We start from the raw sequence: 23,189 nt of genomic DNA, 5'->3' as shown, positions 1-23,189 counted from the left end.
TAACACGTTTTTCATTCCGGGTTTGAGGAAGGATTCGAACGCCATCGCCAAGCAGTGTTTTTCCCCAAGTGGAGCACAAAGGTTGCTTCTCTGAGTGCATTTCTTTTGGCGGAATTTTTTACTCATCGATGACAGTATGTACAACATCTCTTTTGAATCATCATTTTCATTCCCCGGGGCGGCACGGTGGAGCAGCTGGAAAAGCGTTGGCCTCACGGTTCTGAGGTCCCGGGTTCGATCCCGGCCCCGCCTGCGCGGCTTTTCTCCGGGCATTCTGCTTTCCTCCCGCATCCCCGAAACATGCAACATTAATTGGACACTCTAAATTGCCCCGAGGTGTGATTATGAGTGCGGCTGTTTGTCTTGTTGTGCCCTGTGATTGGCTTGCGACCAATTCAGGGTGTACCATCCATTTTCTTTGCCGCTTAACCTCACGGGGGTCACGGGAGTGCTGGAGCCTATCCCAGCTGTTAACGGGCAGGAGGCGGGGTACACCCTGAACTGGTTTCCGGCCAATCGCAGGGCACATGGAAAAAGTTCTAAAATAGGCCATTCATTGGAGGTGCGCCTTCTAATGCGGTGCGCCTTATATATGGAAATTTTTTTTAAAATAGGCCATTCATTGTAGGTGCGCCTTATAATGCGGAAAATGCGGTACACACAAAAAAATGGGCCGATAAAATAGAATTTAAGCTCCCCGCCGACTCCCTTTAGTGGTGGTCGGAGTTCGAAAGCAACTTCGTGTTACATCGTGCGGTCAGTGATTGGACGCGCTCATCTTTTTTCTTTTGTTCCCGCAATTTTTTTCTCCCAAGGTAAGAAGGGCTGCACAGAAGTAGCCGTTACACAGCATGTTGATACAATAACGTAGAGGTTGGCCTAAAAACTGCGAACTGGAAAGGTCACGTTGTCACTTTTGAAATGAGGGCGGGGGGGGGGGGGGGGAGAATTTTTAATAAGCTGCCGACTGCGGTCTCACACAGTCAATTTGACGACTGTTTTTAATGAATTATCTCTTTTGGCTCTCTTTCACCTTGCTGTGTAATCGCTAAAATAGGAATGGCAAGTTTAACATCATGAGAAAAAGTTTTTGTGCGCCTGTGTCAGCTTTTTTCTTTTTTTAAACAGCTGCTAAGCAGAACAAACTGTTTTTTCATCTTTAGATTTAAAAAGACACAGCAGGGGGCTCTTACATCATCACAATCATCCAAAAGGCAAATACATTTGTCAGACATTTGGACCGACTGCTGGCGGTTTCAGCACACGGTCGCCTTCCTGACTACGGCTGTGCTGTTGGTGACAGGATTGCCCATGCGGCGCTTTCATCGGAGCTCATAAAATGTGGCAAGAATTACAAAACACACACTGGATGTCATAAAGATGAATCCATAATGTAGATGGATGCAGGGATTGGCGTAATCCCAAATTCCCTTTTTCACATCAGCTTTTGCATTCAACTCGTTGCTCAACAATTGTATGATTTTTACGTACGCGTCATTTGTTGGAAGAAAATTTTGGTGGAACGAAAAACAACTACGGTTCGTAAATACGCCCTAAAACGAGAAGACTTTTTTTTTTTTTTTTATTCCTTTGCTGACAAAAATCTTAACTATGAGAAAAGAAAAAAGTTGCAGTTCAACTAATGAGTTGAATACAATTTTGGATTTAGCAATATGCAATGAGATTTTTTCAGTGTCTCCGTTTTATATCATTATCTCTCTCTCTCTCTCTCTCTCTCTCTCTCTCTCTCTATCTCTCTCTCTCTCTCTCTCTCTTCTCTCTCTCTCTCTCTCTCTCTCTCTCTTCTCTCTCTCTCTCTCTCTCTATATATATATATATATCTTCAGGTTTATTGTAAAAGAAGTTTAGCTGTCCTTGTGGAATTTAATGGCTAGCCTGCTAGCTAACGTTAGCTTGACAGCGGGTTAGCCACTTCGGCGTCAGAAGAGCACAGCCGCGGCATTCATCAGCGCAACAAAAATGTTAAGGAACTTGCCGGTGCGATGGTCTGAGGGCTCCCCTTGCCGAAAGGTCTTCTTCAGGTTAATGGGCACGAGCGTAGAATTTTATCGAATTTTTCTACACCCGTGCCAGTCCGAAACGTCACCATCCACGCTTCTTCCACGTGTTCGTTTTCGCCGCGCTTCCGCGTCTTCATTTCCGCTCGGCGCGCTTTCCGCTATGGACGTCTCACAAATCCGAACGCAGTGAATGAAAGAATACAGAAAAAAAAATGCGACGGTATTGTTTATTTATCAACTGGAAAGCACGTTCCAGCGCATTTTCGATCGTGAAAGTAAGTGTAACCCGAACCCATACACGAACAATCCTCTGCTGATTCTTGTTCAATGCTGGAACGTGCTTTCCAGTTGATAAATAACAAACAATACGTTTGCATTTGCTTCTGTATTCTTTCATTCGCTGCGTTCGACTTTGTGAGACGTCCGTAGCGAAATGCACGCCGAGCGAAAATGAACACGCCGAAGAATCGTGGATGGGAAAGTTTCAGACTGTCACGGATGCGGAAAAATTCCCCCCGAAAATTCTATGCGCATTCATCCCAAGGGGACTTTTCAGCGCGGGGGAGCGCTCAGACCGCCACACCGTGAAGTATACGTCAAAGTTTTCACCGCGTGTATTTTTCAATGAACCTACCAGTTGAGATGTAAATCACAGACGGCGTTCTGTCTCCCCGCTCGGAAGCAGTTTAGCTAGCCCGCATCCTTTTTCGACTGGCGCTTGACACATCCAAACTGTGACGGTAGAGAAGAAGGCTAAAAATATCATCCCGATTTTTTTTTTTTTTTAATCCAGTCGATCTTGGTCAAATGAAACAAAAGGAGTTGTGTATTGTTTGAGTTTTCGCCACCCGTGACATCATCGGTGACGCGGCGGCCATTACACTGACGCGTGCAATATGACCTGATTTTTTTCTTTTTTTTTTTTTTATCCTTTTAGGGGGGAGTTGCGTTTTTCGGGGAGGTGGGGGGTGAGTTGCGTTGACCCATCGGGGATTGCGAACATAGCAACGAAAGATACATTTGATGTTCGAACCCGTCACGCAGGAATACACAGATACACCACCTGCGCACCTCAAGCTTCGGTTTTCTCGGTGCAAGCGTGCCCTCGTTATCCATATTGTGCAATAACGAAGGATGCGACGCCCGCCGAGGAATAACTTGGACAAGTCAACTCCAATAACAGGTTGATGCAGAACTTCTGCTTTGAAGGCCCACTGGGAGCAATTTTATTTATTTGATTTTGTTTTTAAAAAGAACAACGAATGTTTCATACGGGCATTTGTTGCAGACAGCCGCATTGTTGGACCACTGATAAACTTGCGTCTGTGACACTATTAGATGTGTAATGTACACATAATGCTATAAATTTTCAGGGTGTGTGAGAAATAATTGAATTATAAATTAATACAATACAAATATAGTACATTTGCACCTGTTATTTCAGTCTTTTTTTTTTTTTTAAAACCTGATTGATTATAATATGGAAAAACGGTTGAAGAGCTGTATAAAGTATTGGTCTCACAGTTCTGAGGTCCAGGGTTCGATCCCGGCCCCACCTTTGTGGAGTTTGCAGTCCGGTTTCCTCCCACATCCCAAAAACATGCGACATTAATTGGACGCTCTAAATTGTCCCTAGGTGCGATTGTGAGGGCGACTGTTTGTCTTGATGTGCCCTGCGATTGGCTGGCGACCAGTTCAGGGTGTACCCCGCCTCCCTCTCGTTGACAACTGGGATAGGCTCCATCACTTCCCGCGACCATTGTGAGGATAAGCGGCCAAGAAAATAGATGGATGATTATAATTTGTGACCTAACAAGAGAAGACTTTTGAAAATACTCCGTAAACAGCACACAAGTCCGTCCGTCTGTTTTCTGAGTCGCTTATCCTGACAAGTGTCGGCGCGCTGGAGTCTATCCCGGCCAGACTACACCCTGAACTGGTCTCCGTAAATGAATAATTTGTTAAATTAGACATGTTGCTTCATCTCGTGATTGGATTGGCGATTGGTGATCGGCCCCCAAAAGTCCTGATCGCGTAAAGCCTCCAAAAAAAAATAGTCGATGGTGCCAGGCCTAATTCCAAACCCACATAGTTGCCCTACATTGGTTTTGGAGACAGATGGCGCCGAGACCGGAGTAGAAGAAGTCATGCGAGGCGTGAGCGCTGGCGTGGGAGGCCAACTCAAGGCTGGGGCTTTCATTGACGCTTCAAAACGAATTTATGAAATGGTTATTTGCGCTCACATATATATACTACGTCATCCACGGCCTTGATGTGCTGTAAAGTCTCCGTCTTCTAACTTACATTTCCCATTAGTGGGAACGCTTTTCCCCGACTGTATGAAAAGTGTTTAGGTTCACGTACTTTTTTTTTTTTTACACTGCCAGACTTTTTGGAGAAGGAATTTTGCAAACATTATTCAGCGAAAACATGAACAACAGCTGGTTGTAACTTAATAATGAAAAGTTTACATGGTAGCCCCCGAACCACAGTTTGAAAACCACTGACATGACAAACATGACAAAGGCAGCCTCACAGTCCTGAGGTCCCGGGTTCAATCCCGGACACACCAGTGTGGACTTTGCACGTTCCCCCCGTGCCTGTGTGGGTTTTCTCCAGTTTCCTCGCACATCCCAAAAACATGCAACGTTTAATTGGACACTCAAAATTGCCCCAAGGTGTGATTGTGAGTCCAACTGTTTCTCTCCATGTGCCCTGCGATGGGCCGGCGACCAGTTCAGGGTGTACCCCGCCCCCTGCCCGATGACAGCTGGGATAGGCTCCGGCACTTCGTGAGGATAAGCGGCGCAGAAAATTTTTTTTTTTTTTTTTGCACAACGAGCCACCCTTCCCCCGTAGCCCACAAATATAAAGATGGGAGATTGTTGTCACATTTGACATGTGACAGAAATTGCTGCGACTGCACTGTCACAGTTGGCCTCTTGGCAGCTTCCCTCACGAGTTCTTTTCTTGGCTTGGGAATTCATTTGTACCCTTCACTTCCATCCATCCATTTTCTGCGCCGCTTATCCTCACGAGGGTGGTGGGGAGTCCTGGAGCCTATCCCAGTGGGCAGGAGGCGCGGGGTACACCCTGACCTGGTTGCCAGCCAATCGCAGGGCACATGGAGACAAACAGCCACACCTAGGGGCAATTTAGAGGGTCCAATTAATGTTGCATGTTTTTGGGATATGGGAGGAAACCGGGGTGGCCGGAGAAAATCCACGCAGGCACGGGGAGGACATGCAAACTCCACATAGGCGAGGCCGGGATTGAAACCGGGTCCTCAGAACTGTGGGGCCAACGCTTTACCACCTGAAGCACCGTGCCGCCCGTACCCCTCACTTGACGAATCATTTTCACCGCGGACCGTGGCTTGTGCTGTAAGCCGCGGCCACAAAAGCCTACCAGAACAACCTGCTGTAAACTGTTAATTAGAGGCACATTAGAATAAATCCCGACACCCATTTCACTTGAATTCTGTAAGAGGGTGTGCACACTTGTACAACCACGCTATCGTGCAAGAGGGTGTGCACACTTGTGCAACCACATTATCTCGCTTGATTTATTTATTTTTTTCAAGGATTTATTTTAGTCTAAGACAAACGTCTGATATTTTAACAAACACATGTTATATCCACTGCATATTATAAAAAGTATTTTTTTTCCCCATACGTCAGCGGCCGTGCACGTGTGTGCCAACATACATACGCCAACCTGTACTTTTTGTGTCCAAAAGAAAATATGTAAAATCCGTTTCGGTTCATTGGTAAAAAGCCTTTCCAAAGGTGAGTGATTGGAAGACGAACCGTGAAGGTAATTCAACTTCTCAAGTGCACGTTTTCCAGCCGCGCTCGCTTTGATCTTGAACTTTGATGGCTTTTTATGGCTCTTTATCAGGCACCACTGAAAGAAATAATAGCAGAAGGCCGGCAGAACTTTTCATGTTTCCACCTTCCAGTTATTACTGGGCCTTAGCGGCCGCAGCCGCATCCGCGTCTAGTCTCATGACTAAAGTTTTTTTTCTTTTTTGGTCGTAGAGGCTCGCGTGACGAAACTGGAGTCAAACTGGAATGAGTCGTTGACGTCGATATTTTTTCAGTGTCGTACAACCGGTTTTAAAGGTCTAATCCAGACGAAATGTATTTTATTTGTCTAACATACAAATGTAGCTAAAAATTCATGAAAAAAATATTTTAAAAATTCTCAACACAACAGAAATGAAATAAATTAGCGTCAAAGTCAGTCTCAAGATTTCGTCGGAAATGTCACTTAGATTCGGCAAGTTCCGGCACTCTCCGGAATGTGCCACGAATGGCCAAAACATGAACGGACAAACAGGTTATGGACGTCTTGTCCAGGTTTTCCTCATTGCGACGTCAATGTGTGTTTATTTTACGTCCCGGGTTTCTTTCCGTTCTTGTCGGTCCATTGCGTTGTTGTCTCATTTGTGCCGTTATCTCTCTTGTTGTCACGAGCCATCGGTGCAGATGAGGACCCAAATGCAGAACTCCGGGGCAAGGGCATAATGTCCGGTCGGTTTTATTTCAAAAGTAGCGTCCGCACCCGGTGACCCGGTGCAAACTCAATGAACTGGCAAATGCCCGTGACGAAAACTCCAACATAAATACATGGAGAATTAAAGTCCTGAATGCGCAACAGGTGTGACGAGTGACAGAGGTGGCACCGCCCCGAGCGGTGGCCAGGCCACGCCCAACTTGGTAGTGCTCCAGCCTTCCTCATGACACTTGTTTTGTTTCCAGTTGAGATTTTTTCAAGGTGTTCTTTGCTGTCATTCTTGGTTGTTGGACTCTGTTTAGTTTGGCTTTTTTTTTTTTTTAAATTGAATATATATATATATATATATTTTTTTTTTTTTTATTCATGGATTCCTCCATGTTTCATTCTTCTCTTCCTGGCCTTCGCTAGCCCATTAAAAATAGCCGTTGAATAATTTGGTAATGAAATAGTTGTTGCACCTCTAACGAGCGATGACGGTGGATGGCTTCGATTTACATAAAATGTCCCCTTAGAGCACCGGTGTCAAACTCAAGGTCCGGGGGGCCAGATCCGGCCCGCCACGTGATTTCCTGTGGCCCGCGGAGGCAAACAATCTGTGTCAAAATCCGTGATTCTCGTGAAAATGTGTCCCAACATTTGAAATTGTCACATATCATCTTTTTCTTTTTCTTTCGGCTTGTCCCGTTAGGGGTTGCCACAGCGTGTCATCTTTTTAAATGTAAACCTTGCATCTCGTGGATCCTCCTCTCTTAACGCCCTCTGTCCTCATGTCCTCCCTCACGCCATCCATCAACCTTTTCTTCGGTCTTCCTCTCGCTCTCTTCCCTGGTAGCTCCATCCTTACCACTCTCCTACCAATTTCCTCACTCGCTGGCCTCTGGACTTGTCCAGACCATCGAGGTTTTCTCTCTCTCACCTTGTCTCCAAAACATCCGACTTTGGCTGTCCCTCCAATGAGCTCATTTCTAATCCTATCCAACCGGTTCACACCGAGCGAGAACCTCAACATCTTGCATCACTTCTCCTCCCTCCAGTTCTGCTTCCTGTCGTTTCTTCAGCGGCCACCATGTCCATGATGGCCGGCCTCACCGCTGTTTTATAAACTTTTCACATAGAACACCAGACACCTTCCGCCAGCGGTTCCAACCGGCTTGAACCGGTTTCTTCACTTCTTTACCACACTCCCCGTCGCTCTGGATTGCATTTGAAGTGGTCCGCCCTCGCTATCATTGTTTGGGTTTTTTTGGTGTTTTTTTTTTTTGTTTTGTTTTTGTTGCTTTGTTACTTTTCACCCTGATGATGAATAATTCTTCACCCTTGGGGTTTATTTGTACGGAAGCGCATCTCGGCTATGTTAATAACGCATGGGGAGCGTCGTTCACTTGTGAACAAGCAAATTGTCTCTCAGTGGACGCCGATGCCAAATGACTGCGGCATTTTTGAAAAGTCGCACTTTTTATGGCCAAATGCTCGTCGGCGTGTAAATGAACTCTCCCGCTGACCGCGCCTGACGCCTCATTTCACCCTCATTAATGCGATAAGCCCCCCCCCCACCACCACCCCCGAGGCGGAGGGACGGCATTTTTAAGGCCGCTGCATTGATTTTGTTGTTGTTTTTTTTGTTTTTTTTTAAATTCAGCTCCAGCGCTCGTTGCCCGATGGAACAGCGAGAAAACTCGATCCGGGCCCTTTGTGTCCGCCTCGCTTCACGTTTTTTTTGGAACCTTGAAAGTTGGTAATGTGATGATGATGATGTGATGAGACTGGTTTTGTTGTTTTCCACTTCAGCGAATGAAGTATTTCAACACAGTTAACATGAAATATGTCCTCTCGTCTCCATTGTGGCTACGCTCGGATAATTGCAACAGCCGTCCCTCCGTTTTCTTTTGCCGCTGATCCTCACGAGGGTCATAAGGAGTGCTGGAGCCTATCCCGGCTGTCAACGGGCAGGAGGCGGGGTACACCCTGAACTGGTCGCCGGCCAATCGCAGGCCACGTAGAGACAAACAGCAGCAATCACACCTACGGGCAATTTAAGAGTGTCCAGTTAATGTTGCATGTTTTGGGATGTGGGAGGAAACGAGAGCCCGGAGAAAACCCACACAGGCACGGGGGGAACATGAAAAACTCCACACAGTTGGGGCCGGGATCAAACCCGGGTCCTCAGAACTGTGAGGTCAAAGCTTTACCAGCTGATCCACCGTGCCGCCCAATTGCAACATTTTTAAATTTATTGATGATGTTGAAACATACAATTTGAGTCGAAATTGTTGCATTTTCAGAATTTCTATTTTGCACCTTTTCTCGGAGACGATGCCATTCATAGAAGTTTGTACAAGGGAGCAGTTTTGCAGATTGTGAACAGTTCCTGAAAAAGAGGTTTCAGGCTGAATGGCTTCTGACTTCTAAACAGCTTAAAACGAGTAAATCAAGTTTTTGGAGTGCCTTAATCAGTCTGAAAGACTCTTCGCCACTCAGAAAACGCCCGATTTGAGTTGCTGCTGCCGAGGGACACAATCATTTCGAAGGTTCGGGGGGAGGAAGTACTTTTTCACATCGAGCCATGGAGATTAGAACTTCTTTTCCCTTTGATTTATCTACGCCTGATATTTGCTGATCTTAAACATGACTGTGTGTAAGGCACTGCAGCAAGTTTTGTACGTCATGCAAGCATGTTTGTGCGTTCAGGCGGCACATGCTTTGTTTTCCCTTTCTTAGGGCATCCCATAATTGCTTCTGTCACCACGACGAGCCGGCTTCGTACCGAATGACCAATCAGTCTCCGCAGTTCTTCCACCCGTCCCAGTTTGCCTTGCAGCTTACAGAATGATTTCCTTGACATTTGGCCACGCCTCTCGACGTAGCTGTTTCTTTCCAACAATGATTTTCACGTGAACACGTTAAATCCTATACGACAAGGTCTACAGACTGTACGTAGAACCTTTCTAAATCACCGGTGTCAAACTCAAGGCCCTGGGGGCCAGATCCGGCCCGCCACAGGCAAATCTTCGGGGTCAAAATCCGTGATTCTTGTGAAAATCCATCCATTTGCTCTGTCGCTTATCCTCGGGGAGCGCTGGAGCCTGTCCCAGCTGTCGACGGGCAGGAGGCGGGGTACACCCTGAACTGGTCGCCAGCCAATCGCAGGGCACATAAAGACAAACAGCCACATTCACAATCACACCTCGGGGCAATTTAGGGTGTCCAATTAATGTTGCATGTTTTTTGGGATGTGGCAGGAAACCGGAGTGCCCGGAGAAAAGCCATGCAGGCACCGGGAGAACATGCAAACTCCACATAATACACCAGACACCTTCCGCCAGCTGCTTTCTTCACTTCCTTCCCACAGTCACTCACCATTGCTCTGGATTGTTGATTGTTGTTATTTGAAGTCGTCCACCTTCACTATCTCTTCTCCCTGTCGCCTCACTCTTCCCCCTCCATCCCTCTCATTCACGCACATATATTCTTTTTTTACTTCAGCTAATCTTCATTCCTTTCCTTTCCAGTGCGTACCTCCATCTCAACTGTTCCTCCGCCTGTTCCCTGCTTTCACTGCATATCACAATATCATCTGCGAACATCATGGTCCAAGGGGATTCCAGTCTAACCTCGTCCGTCAGCCCATCCATTACTGCAGCAAACAGGAAGGGGCTCAGCGCGGATCCCTGATGCAGTCCCAGCTCCACCTTAAATTCTTCTGTCGCACCTGCGGCACATCTCGCCGCTGTTCTGCCACAACCATAGTAACATATTTCTCCGCCACACCGGACTTGCGCATGCAGTACCACACAGTTCCTCTCTCGGTACTCTGTCCTCGGCTTTCTCTCGGTCTCCAAAGACGCAATGTCGCTCCTTCTGACCTTCTCTGTACTTCCTCGAGGCAAATAATGCATCTGCGGTACTCTTTCTCGGCATGAAACCATCCTGTTGCTCGCAGGTACTTCCTTCTGTCCTGAGTCTACCCTCCACTGCTCTTTCCCATAACTTCATTGTGTGGCTCATCATCTTTATTCCTCTCGTTCACACACCACTGAAAAATTGAGAATACTTCATTGTTAATAATCTTGGTATTGTCATTGTGGTGGTACAGATCACTAACATTCCCAATTAGCAGATAAATTGACGATCAAAAATGTTTATTCATCTTAAATCCAATTGATAACATTGATTATGTTGTATTTCAGAAATGTTACAAAAAATGGTTTCTGTGGAATAGTTTGTTGGGCCTCCGGAGTGACACTAGCGCGGCGATGCCAAACCCCCAAAGTTTCAGAATCCTTAAAACCACCATTTAAGTCTAGGCGGAAGTGAGTCACGGACTTTAAAAAGAAAACAACAACAACAAAAACAAATAAACTGAACAGTTTTATGATATGGTCTCGCTGTGGTTTCCATGACAGCCGCCACAAAGAAACGACTGTTGACATTCGTGGTTGAATCATAGAGGACGTAATACCAACAATGGACGTGGACCAAAATTGCTTTTGAAATAATAAAATCTTGAGGAGCTCGAGTTGTTCCTGGAGCTTCATGAATTCTAGCAAGTTTCTTTTTTGGGAAACTTTGCAGCGACAAGATCGTTTAGAAAGCACTTTCCACCTGTTCCCGTTCATGATTTCGTGTCCATTACTGCCCATTTAAATTTTTCATAATTCTGAATTGCTGATGAGGGGATTTTTACCAAGTGCTGTGACCTTATGCATGGAAATGTCTTTTTCAACGCTACCCCTCACAGCCTTGATAACCTCACAGCTACGCGTTTCACTTCATTGAGTTTGCATCCCTGCGGCGATCGCGATGTTCCGAAACTGTGCCGCAGAATCGCCTCGGCACGAGTCCGGCGGGTTCATTCAATTACCGAGAAGCTCCTCGAGGATGAGAATTTTCTGCGGATTCGCGGAATTCCGAGTTTTTCCGGCTGAAAATGTCATTGTTGTCAACTGTGTAAATCCATTGAGAAACTTTGGGTTACGGCTCGACGCGGGGCGAGGCTGCGATCAAGACCGGGCGCCGGCATCTATCGGCAACGCTCGTCGTGAAATTAGCCACAGCTGTAATAGCGGAAAACGCCATTGCTATCCGTTTGCATTAAATTTCGTGTTTATGATAACGACAATATTCCAATTTCCGGCTGCATTTTTGCGGTATTTCGTCGGTATCTCATCTTAACATTTCTTAGAGAAGCATTCTGTTTATTACGGCACAGATATAACTTATAGACATACGTACGCATGTGTTATCGAGCGGTCTGCACGTTTTTCTAGTATGGCGAACATACCTGTCAACTTTTCCCAACGTGTATAAAAAATCCTTATACAGAGCAAAAAATTCTTACAACGTACCGAAGCAAATTATATGTCAAAATAATGGAGGGAGAAAAGACAAAGTTTTTCAATGATTTTTACTGTAGATCTCCATAATGATAATATCCGAGGTTAATGTCTAATTATCAAAGTCTATTTAGTGGCATTACTGTGTTCAGAATTGACCCCTCCGTACAGGGCACTTAACCAGGCCTCCTGAAGTGACGTCACGCCTCGTGCGCTAACGTAAGACAAACAATTCGTAAAAAATGGTAAATACAATACAATACAATACATTGTTAACTGAGACAGACGCCATGCTTCTGATTTCATTCAATCATTCACACGTAGCAATGTTATGCTAGCAGAGAACGTCTCATTCATTTATACCAGACGTGTATTAAAAATCAAATATAGGGCATATCTTCGTGCAAACACAGTCTGGTTGGGCTTCTGGCCACGAGCCGGCAAGAAAGCGACACGTTTGTGCAGTCCGATCATCGCTAAATATCGCTCAACAAAGAATAAGTGTGTCAATCGTTCACACGTAGCAATGTTACGCTAGCGAAGAACTTTGAATTCATTTATACGAGACATGTATTGAAAATCAAATATAGGGCATACCTTGGTGCAAACATGTGTGTTCCGGTAGATATTAGATGGATTTAGTTGATGATGCGGTCTTCCACAAAGTTCGATCCATCGAAGGCATTTTTCGTACTGGGTCTTCGGTTTTGGAAAGGGTACGAATGGAACTCCGCCAACTAGCCTTTCAGGATACCTGTCGTCACTATTACAAAGTCCGTGACTACACCTCTTAACCATATTTTTTGTTAAATAACACCAAATACGCGATAAAACGCTAACTAAATCCATACTGGACCATGCAATGTTGTCAGAGAAAATGGCGGGAGCAAAAACGGGCTTTGGTCTATGCAGATCTCTGGCCTCTGATTGGTCAGTGACGCGGATTGCGCAATATCCACGGAGGGGTCAATTGTATTCATGTGTAACTTTCTTCACCAACACTAAATGCTGACCCTCCGGCTCGAAATATGATTCGTGATATACGGCCGTATACATAAGATTCACCACAAAATCCTTTTGAACTGCGGCTAAACCGTACGAGTTGACAGGTTTGGGCAAAAGTCTTGGAGCGGAAAGATGAAGATTGTATCGGGGGAATTGATAAAAACCACGGGGTGAAAAAACTGTTTCAGACGGGCACGGCTAGAAAAAAGTGTACCCGTGCAGATAGGAACGAAAACGGTAGCAACACGTCTAACCGAACACGTGCAAAAAGTGGACGTTCCCGGCAAAAGTCAAATGAATACACCCACTCACGGTGATATTACTCGTGATCTTTCCAAGTCAAAAGTACTCACCCTGCTTCACATGCGCAGTACGATTCCACTATTTCATCCTGTTGGATTTCAACATGAAGTCTGTGAGGCGTTAAACTTTTTTGCATCGATCGCCAAGGTTTCGCCGTAACTCTGACATTGGGTCCTGCTCCGTCCAAAATCTTAATTCCGTGAGACCTCCCCGTAGAACCCTCTTGGACAAGTCTGGCGCATTTGGGGGCAAAAAAAAAACGTATCGCAATGTTACCGAGATGACGCGATAGAGAATCCACTTCAAACCTGTTCTGTTCAGTCGCCATTTTGGAAGATTGTGGAAGATGGCAACTTGTTGCTAAGGGGGGGGGGGGGGGGGGGGGAGCTGAAAATCGCCAGTCGGAAAGGTCAAATGATCTGTAACCCGCCTTTGTTTACCCTCATGATATGTCACTTCCTGTTTTTTTTCAAGTCATGCGATCTCGTAAAAATAGTCAAAATGGCGCCGACTATGCAAAAATGCGATTGCTTGGATAAAGGAGCGCATTCAAGTGATTTATTTGCATTTTTTTCTGGATATGCTTGATATTTGTGAGCAATGAGCGGTGCGTTCCTTTAACGGAATCAGAAGTGAAGTTGGAGAGCATCAACGGTTTGACAGCTTCAACGACAATGAGCCACGAGCAAATTTTAAAACCGACAGAAAATCAGTGTTGGGGGGTGGTCGGGGTGGGAGGGGGGACTGGCATAATGCTCTCGAAAGAGGGAAAAAAAAAAAAAACGTTTGGAAGAAAAGAGTGAATTAGTTTGTCCCTTTAAAAGCCATTTGACTCTCTTCTCTTGATTGGCAAAATAGAGGAAAAACGTCGCAAGCGCTTTTGTTGGATTGGACGGGCGGGCGGGAGACCCGAAATTGATCGTCGGAGCGATGATAGGGCCGCGCGCATTTAAAGGAGTAAAAGAAGGATTTCTTCTGACGAGTACAATTGAACCAAAAAGTAACTTCGAATCCCTGAAAAGTGAAAATAAATGTTAGTATTAGAGCCCACCCCCCAAAAAAGCTTTTATATATCAATATATAGATAAAACTAGAGTTAAAAATGTCTCTCTTGAGCTGTCGGATGCTGTGCTCGAGTCTGCCAAATCCGATGAAAATCACACCCTGTTCGACTGTCAAAGGGCGATCCAAATACCGGTACTTTGACCCGGAAAGACGGGTGATACGTTGTCTACCGTCGTTCTCTTTTGCAATCAAGTCCCGACATGTTCGCGCCACGAAAAAGTAATTAAAAAAAGGCATATCATAAAGGCTCCGGTGGCTGGCATACATCCTGCTGGGCTGCGACCAATCACCGCTGAAGCCCAGCGAGGAGCGGTCCACACGCTGGCTCTCATGTTGGACTTTTTAGAAAATCATTTCCACCTTCCCTGCTAAAAAAAAAAATTCTACAGAATTTGTTCAGAACAACTTGTCCAATAGAACTTTGGCTGTGATTTTTCTGTAGAATCTGTACAGAACAATAGAATTTCTGTAGAAATGATATAGAAAGAGAAATTTCCATCGAAATTCTATAGGACTTGGGTCCTAAAGTTCTATAGTTCTTTCGAAATTCTTTAGAAATGTTCTATAGAAATTTTTTAGCAGGGTTCCTCGCACTCACGACACAACAACGAGGCACACGCCACCAGAAAATTCAAAGGGAATATTAATTTTGAAGGCTGTGTAGGCTTAGCGACTAACTAGCCTACGTTTGATTGTGCCAGAAAACTGCCGATGCGGATGTCCTCTGACAGCACTGATTGGTGCATGCACTTGGGACTAGTTAGATCAAACAAAACATGGATTTTGTGCAGTTCCTGGCTTCAGCACTTACAGCAGCTGGTATTCCCAGGCGGTCTCCCATCCAAGTACTAACCAGGGCCAAAACCCGCTTGGCTTCCGAGATCCGACGAGATCGGGCGTTCTAAGGGTAGCGTGGCCGTAAGCGATTGGTTGCATCTTCCACTAACACTTCCAATTCCATCACTTAAAACTTCATTTTGCGCTCGCGCTGCCCCACAAAATGATATTTAATGAAAGCCACCGAAGCTACCTGAAGCACAAACCCCTTTATTAAATACGCCAGTCTCCACTACTTTTACACCTGCTCCCCACAAGCTGTTGGACTGAGCGAACACTATTTGAGATCGTAGTCAATCAGATCCTATAACAGCAGTAAGCACACACCGATTTTCTTCCTTGCCATGTGTGGGTTTAAAACAAAAATCATAGCACGTACTCCGCTTTAGGTCTGCACGTCTGCCTCTCCAGTTCAATTTTTTTAGCGTCTTTGTCTGATGGGCACAAAAGAGGTTGGATGTCATTCTGAGAAGGAACTGGCCAGAGGGAGAGTTTCTATTTTCTGCCAAAATCAACAAGTGTCGAAGCTTTGGGCTTTCCGAGTCTCCTGGGATGCTTCGCCACCGCGGTGCGTGGCCTCAGTTTCTCAGAGACCTTTTGAAACCTTTGAAAGGAAACTTCTTGCTTGTTTTGCTACTAGTTTTTCACTTGTTGTTGTTTTCATTTGTGGGCTCTGCTTGCAGGAAACAATATTGTGCATGAAATGAGGATATGACCTTTGGAAAACTGTGATTGACGATACTTTGTTTTTAACCAAACAAACTCAAAAAACAATAGCAGAAGCTAATAAACCTTTGTTATGTTGTTCTTATTTGTGATTTGCATTTAAATCGGGAGCCCAGATGGCAAAGCGCTCGTCTTTCCACGACAGCAGCATTAGTTGACTTTAGTTGTAGAGAACAGCCGGCCCGTATTTAAGGGTTGTTTACTTGGCGCGCTCAGAATCCGCGTTTTTGTTTTTACAAAAATGCGGGAGACACGTCCCAGTCGCAAACCAGTTCACGGTCAAACACCTTCAGGGGTGCCAAGCGAACAGGGTACGAAAAATTCTGCGTGACCGGGACGCGCCAACAGATGGGAGGAAAGTCAACAGCGCAGAAATGCAAACGCTACTGGAAATTCTTCTTCTTTTCCTTTCGGCTTGTCCCGTTGGGGGTCGCCACAGCGTGTCATCTTTTTCCCTCTACGCACGTCTCGTACTTCTTCCTCTCTAACACCCACAGTCTTCATGTCCTCCCTCACAACACCGATCAACCTTTACTTTGGTCTTCCTCTCTTCCCTGGTAGCTCCATCCTTACCATTCTTCTACCGTTTTCCTCACTTCTCTCGCCTCAGGACACGTCCAAACCATCCAAGTCTGCTCTCTCGAACCTTGTTCCTTCCAAAACATCCAACTTTGGCTGTCCCTCGGACGAGCTCATTTCTAATCCTATCCAACCTGCTCACTCCGAGCGAGAACCTCAACATCTTCATTTTTGCCACCTCCAGTTCGGCTTCCTGCCACCGTCTCTAATCCGTACATCATGTCCGGCCTCATCCCTGTTTTGTAAACTTTGCCCTTCATCCTAGCGGATACTCTGTTACATAGAACACCAGACACCTTCCGCCAACTGTTCCACCCCGCTTGGACCCGTTTCTTCACTTCCCTACCACATTCACCATCGCTGCATTGATGCAAAAGCTGAATTGCTATTGCTAAAAACTTTTGAAACTTGGCATCAGCAATGATTGCCTTGAAGCAATTTTTAAAGTTCCTGACCTGAGTAAAGTGTTGACGTCACAATTCTGAGGACTGGGGTTCAAATCCCTGGTCCCACCTGTGTGGAGTTTGCACATTCTCCCTATGCCTGTGTGGGTTTTCTCCGGGCAGTCCGGTTTCCTTCCACATCCCCAAAAGCATGCATTCAATGGACACTCCAAATTGCCCCAAGGTGTGATTGTCAGTGCGACTATTGTCTGTCTCTATGTGCCCTGCGATTGGCCGGCAACCAGTTCAGTGTGTAACCCGCCTCCTGCCTGATGATAGCTGGGTTTGGCTCCAGCACTCCTGTGACCCTCGTGAGGATAAGCGGATAATATTTTGGATGGGAGAGACGCTTTGCGAATGTTCTGAACGCCTATTTCTACGTCCATGTCGTACTGTGCTGATTGTCTCTGCATGGAATCATTGCAGTTGTAGTTGTTGTTGTATGTTTTTACATATTTGTTCTGCATCATGCTGTCATTTTGTTTGTACGGTGAGTAAGGTTAGTATTGCATTTTGACCCTCTAGTGGTGGGGTTTGGCAATGCAATATTTGGCACTGCGCCGAATCATTGGACTTAGGTGTGTGATTAAAACAAACAAACAAACAAATCAACCAAATAACCATGCAATCTATTTGATTATGATTCTATCTCCATCAAGCCTCACTTTCACATTGACTCAACAATCCCACCCGGCGCGGCATCATCACGCCACACATGCCCTATAAACCGCCGGTCCTTGCGGGATCACAAAGGTATTATCCAGCGGACCGGCCCACTCTCTGCTTGTCCAACATATTGGAAAATGGACTCCATTTTAATTGACTGGCTAAAAAGAATTCCCAACTCATAAACCCGCCGCAAGGAGTCACGGCCAACGTCGGAGGCTGTGCGTACATATTTTGTGATCAGGAGCAAAGAAGTCTTATTCGCGGCCGGTGCCCTTGATCGTATTCCTGCCGTGTTGGCATCATAAGCCCGCCACCTCGACCCGATTATTGATAAATTCAGCCGCAGCAACGCGGCCATGATGACCTTTTGCGAGGTTTTCTCCTCTGCTAACGAGACACTTCATACATGCCAAGAAATTCCTCACGAATTATCAGATGGCGCTAACATTTTTCCCCACACGTGCCGCTTCCCGAGCCTTGGCCCGAGACATCTTGTGTACCGTCTGTAATCAAAATTGCGACCTGCCGGTAATTTCATCTGTAATCTTGCCATCTATCGATCGACAACAACAAACTGCAGCTTGCTTTGAACCGGAGGACACGTACTGCATGTGCAGTCAATTTTTGACATTCAACCGTTCGCTTAGCTCATCCTTAGATTTTTATTTGAAAAGCTACACAAAATGTCCTTCATTTTTATCATCTCCTCTCAAGGCGAAACCTTGCAGGTTTCCACGTGTTAGACAGCTCCACAGCTCGTGATCTCGTCACATAGCCAAAACGGGATTGCTAATCAATGCTAACGTTAAGAGTACATGCTAGCTCATGTACTCATTGGACAATAACAAATTTTGACAATAGTTTACCATGACATTTTAATTTGAATACCCACACAAAATGTCTTTCATTTTTATCATCTCCTCTCAAGGGTAAACCTTGGAGATTTGTGCTTTTCCACGTGTTAGACAGCTCCACAGCTAGTGATCTTGTCACATAGCCAAAACGGGATTGCTAATCAATGCTAATGTTTAGAATACATGCTAGCTGTTAGCTTCTGTACTAATTGGACAATAAGAAACTTTGACAATAGTTTACCATTTTCTGCTAAAATGAGAAATAGAATTAGATTTGCTCATCCATCCATCCATTTTCTTAGCCGCTTATCCTCACAAGGGTCGCGGAGAGTGCTGGAGCCTATCCCAGCTGTCAACGGGAAGGAGGCGGGCAGCATGCACTCTGAACTGGTTGCCAGCCAATCGCAGGGCACAAACACTCACAATAACACTTAGGGGCAATTTAGAGCGTCCAATTGATGTCGCATGATTTTGGGTTGTGGGGAGAAACCCACGTAGGCGCGGGGAGATCATGCAAACTCGAACGCGGGTCCTCAGCACGGTGAGGCCAACGCTTTCCATCTTACGGGATTGCTAATCAACGCTAATGTTTAGCGTACATGCTAGCTGTGTTAGCTTCTGTCCTAACCGGACAACAACAAACTTAGCTATATAATTAAAAAGAAAAATATTGACAGTAATATATGATTTTCTGCTCAAGTGAGAAACAGAATTGAATTTGTTTTGAGTGACACACTCCATTATGGCCGAAAACATCGACTAAAATACACAAGAGGCTCGCCGTGACCTTGGGTTCAGCTTTGCTCCTCACAATTAGCTTGATGATGTCAATTCTGCAAGGTCACGCACCTCACTCCCCGACTCCCCCCTTTCCGCTCGATCGCCAAACAAGTCTTCCCTGGCTTCCCTTTCAGAACATGACATTACTATTTTCCAACGCGTCTGTGCGAAAACAAAAGCTTTTAATAAATGAGAAACAACAAAAAGCAACAAAATCATGCAGAAAAAAAGGTCGGTTTACAGGAGAACCTTTTATCTGTTATACAGTATATAAGATGGAAATTGGTCATTAAGAAAGAAATATGAAATATTGGGCTGCGGAGGCGGCACAGTGTATCAACTGGAAAGCGTTGGCCTCACAGTTCTGAGGTCCCGGGTTCGATCCCGGCCCCGCCTGTGTGGAGTTTGCATGTTCTCCACGTGCCTGCGTGGGTTTTCTCTGGGCACTCCGGTTTCCTCTCACATCCCAAAAAATTCCATCCATCTATCAATTATCAGTGCGGCTTATCCTCACAAGGCTCTCGGCGAGTGCTGGAGCCTATCCCAGCTGTCGACGGGCAGCAGGCAGGGTACACCCTGAACTGGTTGCCAGCCAATCGCAGGGGAGTGAAAATTTCCGTTTATTGCCACTCCCACTTAAACTTTAATGTAGAAACATAAAACAAAAATTATTTTCCATTTTAGCAAAACACAGTGCGAAATTCCATAGACGGGCTAATGAAACTAACGTTGACGTTGCGATATTTGTAATCCCAATGAGAACTTGGTGAATACAAATGGTGCGGCAACACATGTAGACAGTATAACCATACTCACAGGCATGTATTCTTTATCCTATGTAATATGACTGACATCTGTATATACATCCATCCATCCATCCATCCATTTTCTTTGCCGCTTATCCTCACGATGGTCACGGGAGTGCTGGAGCCTATCCCAGCTGTCAACAGGTAGGCGGCGGGGTACACCCTGAACTGGTTGCCAGCCAATTGCAGGGCACATCGAGACAAACAGTCGCACTCACAATCACACCATGGGACAGTTTATCCATCCATCCATCCATTTCCTTTGCCGCTTATCCTCACCATGGTCACAGGGAGCGCTGGAGCCTATCCCAGCTGTCAACGGGGCAGCAGGCGGGGCGCACGCTGAACTGGTCGCCAGCCAATCGCAGGGCACATGGAGACAAACAGCCGCACTCACAGTCACACCTTGGGGCAATTTCGAGTGTCCAATTAATCACTCTTGCGTTTCTGTTCCCGCAGATGTTCATATTCCACAACGTGACCATCACCGTCCCGGAGAACTTCACGCAGTGCACCACCCACGGCAGTTTCGTGGAGCACTGGCAGGAGACGCTGTACAACATGTTCACGTTTGCGTGCCTCTTCCTCCTCCCTCTGGCCATCATGATCTTCTGCTACACCCGAATCCTCATCGAGATCTCCAGCCGCATGGCTCGCAACCACCGTGAGTCGTGAATTTTGCGCCGCGCTCCGTCAGATGCGGTTTTCAGCGCACGAGATCGGTGTTGCGGAACCTTTACCGCGCACAAAGTTTACATTTGGAAAGATTGGCAAACAAAAAGGTGACAAAAAAGGCCAACTTTGGGGAAGAGGATTTAATTGGTCTGGTTATACGTCGCTGGAACAGATTTGATGAAGTGGGTTAAATTCCCTGCAAAGCGGCGGTCTCAAACATGCGGCCCGCGGGCCATTTCCGGCCCACGAGGTGATATTCTGCGGCCCCCACCTTAATATCAAAGTATCACGGTAGTGCGGCCCTTGACTTTTATACGGAGCAGACCAATCACGGTGGGGTCGATGGCTGTCGGGCGTGTGGCATCGACCGGGCTTCATGCGAGCACAAAAACAATTTTCAATGAGAGAGTTACAGCAGCGTTGCCAAGGAGATTTTTTTTTTTATTTTATTTTTTTTTTTACACCAGCGTCCTTCATCATATTTTGTGTTTTTAAAAAGATGTTTGAGAAGATAGGACTGTTTTTAGTTTCTAATTTTAAAATGTGCGACGGGGCCTCGGCCGGACTCCGCCTCCAGCGGGCCCCGAATTAAATTGAGTTTAAGACCCCCGCCGTAAAGTGAAAAGAACGTCTTTGCAATTCCACACACATCTGAGAACCCTGCTAAATTAAAATTATTGGAAAAATTGCCAAGTAGATGAAATCAGACTTCCAAATCATGAAACATCAAGCCCTTCTTTCCACTCTTAAATGCTTCAAAATATGCTGAAATTTCAACTGTCAATCAAATTCCACCGCGTCAACACGCAAAAATGGATGCCACTTCGTCTCGCATCTTTTTTTTGTGCCAACACATACATAAATGCATACGCTAGCCTCAAAATGATATCCTTTTAAAGCCCGAATCTTTGCCGACCGCAACGGGGCACTTTGAAGCGGCCGTGCTAGCATCACGCTGGTTGTCACGTTGGACTTTTGAAATCATTTTTTTGGACCGAGATTTTCACCAGTCTCTCCCGTGACATGCGCACACTCGCGGGCGACAACCGGGCACTCTAAAGCGGCCACATCAGCGGACGAGCTCGGGCTGGCGCTATCGAATCTTTTTAGAATTGAAATCGGCACCCGTCCCCCCTGACACCCCCGCTGCCACGATTATTATTTTTTTTTTTTAATTACTTGTACTTTATTCTCTTTTATGAGGGATGGACTTTGACCCGCTGGTACTGCGAGTCCGGTATTAATTTGGTGTGCAGAATTTGAGACGGCTCACCACCATTTAGCTTACTCATAAATCGTGTTATATGGACATTATACATCTAACATCCATCCATCCATTTCCTTTGCCACTTATCCTCACGAGGGTCGCGGGGAGTGCTGGAGCCTATCCCAGCTGTAAACGGACAGGAGGCGGGCTACACACTGAACTGGTTGCCAGCTAACGAGCTCACGAAACTAATGTTGACGTTGCGATAGCTGCAATCCTTATGAGCACTTGGTGAATCCAAATGGTGCAGCAACACATGTAGACAGTATAACCATACTCACAGGCATGTATTCTTTATCCTATGTAATATGACTGTTATTACAGGAGCCTTCTTCTCCATCTGTATATACATCCATCCATCCATTTGCTTTGCCGCTTATCCTCACGAAGGTCACGGGGAGTGCTGGAACCTATCCCAGCTGTCAACAGTTAGTCGGCAGGGTACACCCTGAACTGGTTGCCAACCAATCACAGGGCACATCGAGACAAACAGCCGCACTCACAATCACACCTACGGGCAATTTAGTGTCCAATTAATGTTGCGTGTTTTTGGGATGTGGGAGGAAACCAGAGTCCCCACCCGGAGAAAACCCACGCAGGCAGGATCGGGATCGAACCCAGGTCCTCAGAACTGTGAGCCCAACGCTTTACCAGATGAATCCACCGTGCCGCCTATACATCAAACAGCATTTTGAAAATTATTTGCAGATCTTCCTCCATCACTTCATAATTTATGAGTAGCCTAACACCGCGGTTTTATTTTTTTACAATTTTTTTTTTTATGGTTGTCCCAGCGGAGCTTTGAGGTAGAAACTCTGCGTCGACCTATTTTTGAAATCAACTTAACTGAGTGATTCGAAGATGAATTTTCAGTGTGTGGGCAGTTTGCTCATTACGCAGGGTAACCGCTGTTGCTAAGGAAAGTGTTTAGTGGGGGGGGGGGGGGGGGGGGGGCTCATATTCGATGCTGAAGTGTATCCGTAGGGACTCTTTTAGCTAGGTCAAAAAATAAAAATCAGAAAAACTGAAGGGCTTTATGTCTTCACTTGAGTACAGCAGAGTTCTTAGTTGTTGCATGTTTATGAAAGTAAATTATTGCCACCAGGATTTGAATTTGACATGCAAAGTGATCACGTTTTCAATAGTTGCGACAATTCGCCGTCTGAAATTCACCGTCTGTGCCACCAGGCGGGGTTACTTCAGGTCAGAAGTATTTGACGTCACGTGACTAAGAAAGCATAACTGCGATTGGCTGGCTGTTCGGTTCTGACCTGAAGTAACCCCGCCTGGTGCCACAGACGGTGA

General features: G+C 45.8%; 1 protein-coding gene and 1 pseudogene across 2 annotated transcripts in view; one reads left to right on the top strand and one right to left on the bottom strand.

Annotated features, from left to right (window-relative positions):
• The window catches only part of gnrhr4 (gonadotropin releasing hormone receptor 4), a 50,856-nt gene that overhangs the window by 24,716 nt on the left and 2,951 nt on the right, over positions 1–23,189 (top strand). For both annotated transcript variants that reach the window (XM_061822214.1, XM_061822213.1), the window contains exon 4: positions 20,402–20,606. In XM_061822214.1, the coding sequence (XP_061678198.1) occupies positions 20,402–20,606 (205 nt within the window). The remainder of the gene's footprint in view (positions 1–20,401; positions 20,607–23,189) is intronic.
• Positions 15,053–15,172, bottom strand: LOC133502814 (5S ribosomal RNA; annotated as a pseudogene).

The sequence above is a fragment of the Syngnathoides biaculeatus genome, chromosome 6, assembly GCF_019802595.1.
Source record: "Syngnathoides biaculeatus isolate LvHL_M chromosome 6, ASM1980259v1, whole genome shotgun sequence".
Taxonomy (NCBI): domain Eukaryota; kingdom Metazoa; phylum Chordata; class Actinopteri; order Syngnathiformes; family Syngnathidae; genus Syngnathoides; species Syngnathoides biaculeatus.
The sequence above is the reverse complement of the archived record's forward strand: the minus strand, read 5'-3'. Positions and strand labels throughout refer to the sequence as shown.